Raw genomic sequence first — 11,004 nt, 5'->3', positions numbered from 1 at the left:
GCTATTACCATATTAACCAAGATCCCTGTTATTAGGACCTTTATTATTGTAGTAGCTGAGGAGTGGATGACTATGTACTTGAGTTTGTTTATGTAAGACAGCTGTTCTCATAAAGGATTTTCTAATATTACATTCTGAGAAAATTTAATAAAAATTGTAGAGGGGAATTAGGTACAACTCTCAGGTGCGGACCCGGGAGGTTGGACCAATGTGTGTCTGTATACATGTGTATTTCAGCCATGCCCAMGCTTCAAATAGCTATTCCGATACAGATCAAGGAGAGGTGTTCACTCTGTTATACACCTTTTACTGCTGTTTTTCCTTTTCTTCAAGAGCAGGTTTGTGCGCTTTAGCGGATCAGTGGGCAGGAAGAAGATGTCCTATAGACAATTCTAGTGTTTCTCCTAGCCATTTATTTTAAAGGCTACAGGATCTGACAGGATCATGATAACTTTCTTCCTTCTTGTATCTCTCTATCCCATCAGGCTATCAATCGACAGTGCTTAATCTGACTGCATCAGCCAATCACACAGAGCGATTTAACATCCTGACAGATGGCTGACCGCAGGCAGAGATGTAATAAAAACGGAGGGAGATTTTCTCCTCCGTCCTCTCCTCCTTTTGAAAAAGGTCAGATTATCAAGAAACAAATGCAGTTGTATTTAATTATACTCCTTCTCCGCTAGGATGACGTTTACAGAGGAATCCCAAAATACGAGTCCAAAGTGGTCAAAATGAATTTGAATGTATAGTTTTTAAATGTGTGCATGCGGGTCCTCCTCTGATAAAACAGCAGCTTATTCAAAGGAGTGTAGTGGATTTCGGCAGAGAAGACTCCAAGGATGTACTTGTGCTTCCTCCATGGGAAGACTTCAAGGACAGAGGTAGACTTCTCCATTCACCTAATTACAAACGGACAGTCCTCAACCACTTATCGGTTTCCAGAGGAAAGGACGGGCTTTGGCCCAAATTAGAATCTAATCACCGCGGCCCTTGCCATGATTAAACGCTTGAACAGAAACATGCAAGCACACACATACAGGCACCCAGGATATAGTCCCCACTTTACTTCTGCTGAACTGGGACCTGCTGATAGAAAGGGAAGACGGGGATACAGACAACTGTGTACCAATAGACAGTAGCACCCCCTGCTGGTCTTTTTATGCAGCTGAGAAAACATTTCAGAGACAGTACTGTCAAATACTGCTGGATAGGGTCCAACATACACAATTGGTAGTAGATACACGACTATAAACAATACATTGAACATACAATTCATGATTCTCATGTGTAACCGGCAGTCCACTGAATGAGCCCGTTATATCACACTTTTAAAGGAGGAGCCGTGACAAGGAGCCCGAGTACCAAACTATATTTATTGTTTACAGTAGTAAAAGACACCAAACAATGTACAAATCAGTAGAGAAACCAAACAAATACCATATGACAAAACATGTGGGTAAAGAACATAACTGCCCCCCCCCCTTATGCTCCAAGTAGACGTAGCCCCTAACCTCAGATCTAGGATCAGAAAACCGGAACCCCCAAAACATTAACCATTACGGGGATGCAAATTATCGGACCCTGTATCAGTGTTCAAGGATGACTTCTCCCTCCCGCCTTACACCCCCACCCAAACACCGAAAGCAGAGTCGCTGACAGGGCTGCTGTAAGAACTGACCACTGAAAAAAGAATAAAAGAAATTACCCCATATGGTATCAGGGAATATTCCCCTTTGACTGCCCTAAAAAACTAGGGGTGCATCTCAACAGTATAAGTAGCTTCCTTGTGACAAGGGGTCTCCTCGTAAAACGGACACTAAAGAACTGGACAGGTGAACACTTATTCCATGGTCAGCATCCACCTTAGCCTGAATGTTCAGATCGGTGCCAAATGAAGGAGAGGCAACATAAGACTTGAAATGCACCCTTGGTTTTCTCCCTCGGAAACCCCAGCCCCCCCCCCCCCCCCCATGTCAAACCATTGGAAGGGTCCCGAAGCCACCCCCTAGGCACTTCTTGTAGATTTAAGTTGTTGGATAAATACAAAACACTACACAAGTGGCTTAGGTGTAGGGGGTTGTTTCTAGATCAAAACCCAAGATCCTTAGCATTGGAAAGAACCAGAATCTGTCCAAGACAGTTCAGGAGTTCAATGTTGACTAAGACAACAGACATTTGAGGGGAGCCCCCCCCCCCACCCCATCCAAAAACACGCCAGACATCTTTTAAAATAAGATCAAGGAAACACACAGACGATGGGGAAGCCTCAAAGTAGAATTTGCCCCTTACCACTGATCTAGGATCAGCTCATCGTGTCCTAAACTTAACCTCATCAAATATGGGGTAAACTAATAACTGACCTTAAATCAGTGTCTAGGGGGCAAATTCATCCCAATCCTACACGCCCAGGACAAAACTGACAGACGTTTTTTTTTTAAACAACAAAGGAACACAGAAGCTGAAGAGTGACTGGAGGAGAGGAGCAGTGGCCGTGGTTTGGGTATGTCAATCACTGTAACAGGAGGGGCTTAGCAGAGACCACCTGTCTGCTGTTGGAAAACATCTATGGTGTCTTCATCCTCCATCTCCAGCTAATGAGAGAGAATTAACATGTGTGAGATGGAAGGAGAGGGATCTAGTAAAGAGTGATTCCGTGAGGGGGAGATGTAGTGGGAAGTACTGTGAGAAAGTAATCAAGTTCATTGAGAGCATGTGTGCTTTAGTTGAGAGAAGGATAATGGCTTCAGAGAGGCTGTGCTTTAGKMTGATTAAGAACGAGATAAGAGAATAGTGTGAGTAGAGGGTGTTTATAGAGAATAGAGAGAGCTGCCAATTGTCTGTGCAGTGTACCTGTGAAGGTGTGTCTGTCTCGTTGATTGGCTGTCCGTCAAACCTGAACCTGATCTGCCTTATCGAGAGCCCCTGCAGGAGAGAGAGGACACATTAGAAATACATGGAACAGATATTCCTCTAGTATTAGGAATCAGGTCAGCTCTATTGATAATATTTCTATGAGCAATGTTCAGTGTGCCCCTGCTCCAGTCTTCGCCATTGAGGCAGCAGGTAGGAGGGCAAGGTGTCTGATTGGCGACTGCGCTGACCTGACGTTCGCAGTAGGCCTTCATCAGTTTGCTGAGCGGAGTGTGTCTCTTGATTTTGAACTGAACCACAGAGCCGTCCTGACCGGCTACCTTTAAGTTAATGTGGTCGTTCTCAGTCTTCACGCCCTCCTGAAACACAACCAAACAGCAATTAAAAGATTAACAATGTAGTTATTCAGTCTTCAATACTTCTGTCTTGGAGAGGCAAACAATTGACTTGTACAACCACTGTTAAGACTCCTCACACGTCTCTGGACGGGGAAGCAAGGTAGTGTTCTTGTCTGTAAATTAGGGTTGCCTGCGGGTGGTACTGGGTCTGGGAAATGTACGGAACCCGAAGGCTGTGACTGAAGCAGCCAGCTACTAGACCCAGGCGTTATCCGTAGCAAAATCCACGTTCAGCTTTTCCTAGTACCTCAAATCGAAAAAAATATGAATCCTGTATCAATTAGTGGTTAGGGACCATTTCGTACAGACGAGATATGAACAAGTTAGCTATATCTGGTCTTACCGGCGCCTGGCCAACGCCATGCGTGTTTACTGGCCTAGAAGATACAAACAGTGCGTTAACATAATTAGTTAGTTATTCATTTCAATAAGTGGATGCCGACGAATGCATCCAAATCACTCGAATATGGCTTCCAAATCGTGTCACATTTTGTGCCGCTATTCTTGCGGCGTTTAGCTAGCTAGCTGCTAGCGTGGTCTTTTTTCCACAAAGAAAAACCCGCTAACGATATCYGTGTATTCAACTTCGAAATGTAAGTGGTATTTATGTTTCAACAATTCTATTTTCTGGTTGAAATACTTCGCATAACATCTCTAATAGATTGTATATCTGATCAACTTAGAAATATCGTATCCAGAGGCAGCACTCCATTCATTTAACTACGAAACAAACAGTGCGCCGATTCCGACAAACGTGCAAACCGGGCCATTTTTGATTGCATATTTCAGGCGCTATTTAGCGTTAGACTGTTTTAATCACCTTAAATAGCCATCACATGTTGATAGCCGACTAGCCTTACCTTTGGTTTCTCCTCCGACATTTTGGTGGGTTTTCTTTAAAGGATTTGAGGGTTAAAATGTAATTTTGGTAGTGTTTTCGTTTGCACCTCTTTAAGCTATATGCTCTTCTCCTCCACAAACACGGGAACGCGCTTTGGTCTCTCGTTCCGCAGACACTGATTGGCTTTCGTGGAATCACGTGACATATTCTCTCGGACGCGGATGCGGGGACGTGCAATTCAGCCAAATAATCGGCCACGCGACATTAAGAACCCGCCAAAGGCAGGGCTGAGTGTGGCRCTTGCTTAATTTCAAATAAATACACACATTGCACTCAGATCAAATTCTATTTGTCACATGTTTCGTAAACCACAGGTGTAAACTACCATTAAATGATTATTTACGGGTCCTTTTCCAACAATGCAGAGTTAAAGATACAACCTTTAAATATTGACACAAGGGATACACAGTGAATAACAATAATGAATAAACATTAAAAAAATCTAACGTTATTTGTCACATGCGCCGAATACTACTATTATTTTTGAATACAACAAGTGTAGACCTTATCGTGAAATGCGTACTTACAAGCCCTTAACCAACAGTGCAGACCAAGAAAAGTTTAAAAAAGATTTACCAAATAAACTAAAGTAAAAAATAATAAAAAGTAACACATTAAAATAATAACGAGGCTATATACAGGGGAACCGGACCGAGTCAATGTGCGGGGGTACAGGTTAGTCGAGGTAGGTAGGAGTGAAGTGACTATGCATAGATAATAAACAGCGAGTAGCAGCACAGCAGTGTACAAAACAAATGGGGGGGGGTCAATGTAAATAGTACGGTTGCCATTTGATTAATTGTTCAGCAGTCTTATGGCTTGGGGGTAGAGCCTTTTGGTCCTAGACTTGGCACTCCGGTACCGCTTCATGTGCGGTAGCAGAGAAAACAGTCTATGACTTGGGTGACTGGAGTCTCTGACAATTTATTAACATGGCTATGTACAGGGAGTACCAGAATAATGTTGTAAAATACAAATGATATCAAGCCAAATCTTCCATCTTCATCATAATGGATAGAGAAATGGGGTGTATTCATTACAGAATCCGTTTAATAACCAAATGGAAGCAAACTGAGAGTAGAGGAGGGGTGATAGGCAACGAGACTGGAGATCCACTACCAGAAACATGGCTTTGATGACCAATCGGGGGCGCTCCAACTCAACATGTAATTTCTCTCTTAAGGAAGAAAGGGAAGGATTGGAATGGGTAGGGATCGAGGCCTGTGTTACAATTCCAGAAAGATTCTCTCTCTCTCTGTGGCTCTGCTCATAGAAAATGCTTGAATAAAGAGTATACGTATCCTTGATAAAAATAGTATATTAAGAATTGAGGATCGAGTCAGAACTGCAGGAATTCCTGTTTATTTTTTATCTCTACTATTATTGAGGTTACGATCACGGGTCTGATATGGTTGTTGTGGGTTTTTCAATATGAGGTAGAGGTTATAGTAGGAGCTAGGAGTTGAAAAGATCCAAAGAGACAAGTCTTACATAGTGGAAAGTTTAATTTGAGTAAAAATAGATTTGCTCAATCAACAGACAAAGGGTAGTTTATTACACAATTTGACATCAATAAAAAAAAAWATTAATTTGGCCTGACAAGATTCTAACTAAAGTAGCTGGTGTCTGTAATGAGAAAGCTGTCACAGGTAGAAATATATTCCTTAGATCTGACATTCTTTATGTCTKATTTTACAAGGTGTGTACATTCTATATGGTAGGGTACATTTCTATCTGCAATTTTGAGTATTCAACTCTTCTGAATACCCTCCTATTTAAAGCTGCAATATGTAACTTTTTGGGCAACCAGACCAAATTCACATAGAAATGTGAGTTATAGATCTGTCACTCTCTTTGAAAGCAAGTCTAAGAAGCGGCAGACCTGTTGTATGTGCATTATTTCTATGCTTATCATATGGAAAACATATTCCACAGCTGTTTAGATGGTACAATGATTCTCAAAACTATACTTGCTTGTTTTGTCACAAACTGAAATTAGATGAACTATTAGAATTTTAGCAAGCAGGAAATGGCAGAGGGATTTCTGCATAGTGCATCATTAAGTACAATTCTGGTTTAAATTAGAATAACAATACATCTATACAAGTTTATTGTTTGATGGAGTACTGGACACATTTCCGATAGATCACCATAAGATAAATATACATAGAAAAGGTCAACATAGAAAAGGTCAACTTTTCTAGAGTGCATCTTCTCAATCAAGTAGAGCATAGGCAAGATCTCCTATAACCAAGTAGTAACCCTCAAATACCATCATGGGTTTATAATACAGTAGTAGTCACAGAAGGAAGATTGGTATAAATAAGGTACGTTTCTAAGGCTACTGCACCTTTCCACTGCTCTCACATAGTCTGCACTGCAAGACATGTTCTGCACTGCACCACTCACCAAGCAGCGTAGAACTTGTTCTAGCTAAGCATTCATTGAATACTTTGTTCATGTTACATGGGCAGATAATGTTGTATAACAGGTTGTCCCAGAACTTTGATCTAAGGTCAGTCTCATGTATTCTCCTCAAACGGTTAAAGAGATTGAACGGGATCTTAAGCACTTACAAATTCGTAACATATTGTACGAATTGGAATTCGTAACATCATACGAATTGCAGGAAATTATTATTATATATATTTTTTGCAGGACGTAACATATACGAAATAAGTGACGTTGTACACAATTGTGCACAATATTTGGCGACCCGTTTTGGCTTGTGAGCGCTACATTCAAAACTACGGTCTGAAATTATACAAAACCTTTAAAACACCTCTAAGACTTTTATGATTAATGGTTTAGGGGAGGATAGCTGAGAATAGAACAGTCAATAAGGTTAACAGTCCTTGGGGGGGGGGGTTGGGTTGGTTGAAAAGTCGGAGGTGAAGAGAAGGCAGGCAGTTGATAGTACAGTGTTCAAATATCAGCTCAAGAGAATTTGGAGTACGGGTTGGACCCACTGAGACCTGGAAAGTGGGGGGGAGAGAAAAGGAGTCAGAGATCATCTTCCATAACAAATTCCATCAGAGTAGTGACAGTGTTTTTCCACAGACAGGAGTGGTGTGTTTGTGTGAGTGTATCTTAAGTCATACGCATATTCCTGATTTCTTCATTCGCCGCATTCTTCATCCTGCGTCTTCTATTAACACGCAAAGACACACCAGTCTGGTAGACGCACACATTCGTTTTTTAATTAAGATGAAAGGACACAATCCTTCAGACTCAGCCAGTAGTAAGAATCATAAATAGAGCACAAAACCGTTTGGGCGGTTAGCTTTGGTTGTGACGTATGTAAAGGTTTGTCAGTAATTATTGTGTCCACCCGCTGTAACCGAATTAAACTAACAAAATAAACTTGGGGCTGGTTCTGATCGCCAGTTCACATTTCAGAACACACTAAGGTCAGAAATATCAGCACACCACAGGCGCTGACCTGTATGAGGTAACATACCATATCATCCCTGTGATTTGTTAGGAGGCCAGCTGAACACTACACACACACACACACACACACACCACCCACACACACACACACACACACACGACACACTATACCACACACACACTACACATCACATCAGACACCACAAACACAACGACCACACACACACACACACACACACCACACACACAACACAACACACACGCACACACACGTAAGCCATGTAAATACTGTACTTAGAATAACAAAACCATTTCTTTAGTTGGCAAATGCTCTCACATACATTGGAGAGAAATAGACCAGATGTTTCGTGTGCCATGATTGAACGTCGTTACCTCTCTTCCTGCTTTCCTCATCTTATTTGCCGTCTCTCCATCTTGGCATCAACTCGGTAGTACCTGACACGCAACGACACACACACAAAAACACACACCACACACACACACACACACACACACACACACACACACACACACACACACACACACACACACACACGTTAGGGCGGATAAGTACTTATACATGTACCTCGAGGTCAGTCCATGGGGTAGGTCAGTGCGTGTGAGTGTGTGTGAGTGAATAATTACACACTAGTTGACCATGACAAAGCAAACACACACACTACACAGTTGAGGCCAAATATATTGGCACCCTTGCACTAAATTATTCCCCATTTCTTTAAAAATAAATAGAAATTGAAAAAAAAKCATTGATATTGGATTTTCGACATTGCAGAACCAATTTTATTGTTGTAAACCTAGGTTGAGAATTTTGATTAAGAAAATAAAGACAAATGGCAGGTCCTAAATTGGCACCCTGTAGCTAGTACTTGGTTGGACAGCCTTTGGCCAAGATAACTGCAGAGAGACGCTTCTTGAAGCCACCAATGAGCTTGCTGCAACTTTCTACTGGCATTTGGCCCACTTTTCAGCAGCAAATTGTTTTAATACTTAAATGTTTGAGGGGTTCCCTCCAACTACTGATCTCGCCATTGGTTTTGGATGTGATTCAGTTCCGGACTCTTGTCTGACATGTGGGAGATTTGATAATGCTGTGGGGTTGCTCTGCTGCCTCTGGTCCCGGGGGCCTTGAACGTGTGCAAGGCATCATGAAATCAGCAGAMTATCAGGTGTTTTGTTCAACCCAGTGTCCAAAAACTGTGTCTCCATTGAATGTTGTGGGTCTTCCAGCAGGACAACGACCCCAAAGATGAAAAAACACCCAGGAATGGTTCAAGAAGAGATGCTGGAATGTTCAGGAGTGGCCGGCCAAGAGTCCAGATTTGAATCACATCCAAAACCTATGGAGAGATCTGAAAACATCAGTTGAGGGGGGKACCCCTCAAACATTGAAGAATTAGAGTAGTTTGCTGCTGAAAAGTGGGTTAAATCATTGCTTGCTACAAGACGMGTTTGTCTGCAGTTACCTTGGCCAAAGGCTGTGCAACAAAGTATTAGCTCCGGAGTGCCACTAATTTAGTCCATGCCATTTGTCTTTATTWAAAWAKAAAAAARAAAAKTGTCAACTTAAGTTTACAAAAATACAATTGGATCTGCAATGTTGAAAATCTAATAAGGTGTGAAGACCAGAAGWTTTTATTTTTTACTTATTTTAGAAGGGGACACACACACATGTACACACATCATGTTTTAGTTGTATTGTTTATTATTTTGTTGAACTATTGTTTGTATATCGTTGTATTTTAAATTTGTGTTACTGTTTTTGTCTATCACTGTTTCGTTACGTGTCATGTTTTGTGTTTTTTTTGTGGAACTCAGGAAGAAACGCTGCTGCTTTGGCAAAAGTTAATGGGGATCTGAATAAACAAATAAGAAATAGCGACTTATTTAAGAAAAGTGCATGGGTGCCAATATGTTTGGCCAAAACTGTATATAAATACACTCACGCATTCAACGAAAATTAAAAATAAATAATAATATACAGTTGAAGTCAGAAGTTTACATACACTTAGGTTGGAGAAAATAAAACTCGTTTTTAACCACTGCACAAATTTATTGTTAACAAACTATAGTTTTGGCAAGTCGGTTAGAACATCTACTTAGTGCATGACAAGTAATTTTTCCAACAATTGTTTACAAACAGATTATTCCACTTATAATTCACTGTATCACAATTCCAGTGGGTCAGAAATGTACATACACTAAGTTGACTGTGCCTTAAACAGCTTGAAAAATTCCAGAAAATGATGTGATGGCTTTAGAAGCTTCTGATAGGCTAATTGACATCATTTGAGTGAATTGGAGGTGTAACTGTGGATGTATTTCAAGGCCTACACCTTCAAATTCAGTGCCTCCTTGCTCAACATGAAGGGAAAATCAAAAGAAACCAGCCCCCKAAAAATGTAGACCTCCACAAGTCTGGTTCATCCTTGGGAGCAATTTCCAAACGCCTGACGGTACCACGTTCATCTGTACAAACAATAGTGCGCAAGTATTAACACCATGGGACCATGCAGTCATCATACCGCTCAGGAAGGAGACGCGTTCTGTCTCCTAGAGATGAACGTACTTTGGTGCGAAAAGTGCAAATCAATCCCAGAACAACAGCAAAGGACTTGTGAAGATTCGTTTGATTTTAAATTTGTTTACTGTTTTTGTCTATCACTGTTCGTTACGTGTCATGTTTTGTGTTTTTTTTGTGGAACTCAGGAAGAAACGCTGCTGCTTTGGCAAAAGTTAATGGGGATCTGAATAAACAAATAAGAAATAGCGACTTATTTAAGAAAAGTGCATGGGTGCCAATATGTTTGGCCAAAACTGTATATAAATACACTCACGCATTCAACGAAAATTAAAAATAAATAATAATATACAGTTGAATCAGAAGTTTACATACACTTAGGTTGGAGAAAATAAAACTCGTTTTTAACCACTGCACAAATTATTGTTAACAAACTATAGTTTTGGCAAGTCGGTTAGAACATCTACTAGTGCATGACAAGTAATTTTTCCAACAATTGTTTACAAACAGATTATTCCACTTATAATTCACTGTATCACAATTCCAGTGGGTCAGAATGTACATACACTAAGTTGACTGTGCCTTAAACAGTTGAAAAATTCCAGAAAAATGATGTGATGGCTTTAGAAGCTTCTGATAGGCAATTGACATCATTTGAGTGAATTGGAGGTTAACTGTGGATGTATCAAGGCCTACACCTTCAAATTCAGTGCCTCCTTGCTCAACATGAAGGGAAAATCAAAAGAAACCAGCCCCCCAAAAAATGTAGACCTCCACAAGTCTGGTTCATCCTTGGGAGCAATTTCCAAACGCCTGACGGTACCACGTTCATCTGTACAAAACAATAGTGCGCAAGTATTAACACCATGGGACCATGCAGTCATCATACCGCTCAGGAA

General features: G+C 40.9%; 2 protein-coding genes across 2 annotated transcripts in view; both read right to left on the bottom strand.

The window, feature by feature from the left end:
* Positions 1-2,209: 2,209 nt before the first annotated feature.
* LOC111953598 (small ubiquitin-related modifier 3) lies at positions 2,210-4,268 on the bottom strand. Its single transcript, XM_023972974.2, has 4 exons — positions 4,133-4,268; positions 3,105-3,233; positions 2,854-2,925; positions 2,210-2,594 (listed from the first exon to the last, which is right to left on the bottom strand). Exons 1-4 carry the CDS (start codon positions 4,151-4,153, stop codon positions 2,532-2,534), a joined length of 285 nt encoding a protein of 94 aa, XP_023828742.1. The 5' UTR covers positions 4,154-4,268; the 3' UTR covers positions 2,210-2,531.
* A 2,842-nt stretch (positions 4,269-7,110) lies between these two features.
* The window catches only part of LOC111953376 (pituitary tumor-transforming gene 1 protein-interacting protein-like), a 15,494-nt gene continuing 11,600 nt past the window's right edge, over positions 7,111-11,004 (bottom strand). The window contains exons 5-6 of the mRNA XM_023972598.2: positions 7,275-7,321; positions 7,111-7,148 (exon numbers count right to left, since the gene is read on the bottom strand). Coding sequence (XP_023828366.1) covers positions 7,111-7,148; positions 7,275-7,321 — 85 coding nt within the window. The remainder of the gene's footprint in view (positions 7,149-7,274; positions 7,322-11,004) is intronic.

Source organism: Salvelinus sp. IW2-2015, linkage group LG27, assembly GCF_002910315.2.
Source record: "Salvelinus sp. IW2-2015 linkage group LG27, ASM291031v2, whole genome shotgun sequence".
NCBI classification, from domain to species: Eukaryota; Metazoa; Chordata; class Actinopteri; order Salmoniformes; family Salmonidae; genus Salvelinus; species Salvelinus sp. IW2-2015.
The sequence above is the reverse complement of the archived record's forward strand: the minus strand, read 5'-3'. Positions and strand labels throughout refer to the sequence as shown.

What these genes read in the sequence shown, in the direction of transcription:
- LOC111953598 (XM_023972974.2), bottom strand. Translation starts at nt 4,153, where the DNA reads ATGTCGGAGGAGAAACCAAAG. An exon ending in TGTCGGAGGAGAAACCAAAG is followed by an intron (nt 3,234 to 4,132) that starts GTAAGGCTAGTC and finishes GTTGTGTTTCAG; the next exon opens with GAGGGCGTGAAGACTGAGAA. An exon ending in AGACAGACACACCTTCACAG is followed by an intron (nt 2,595 to 2,853) that starts GTACACTGCACA and finishes CTCTCTCATTAG; the next exon opens with CTGGAGATGGAGGATGAAGA.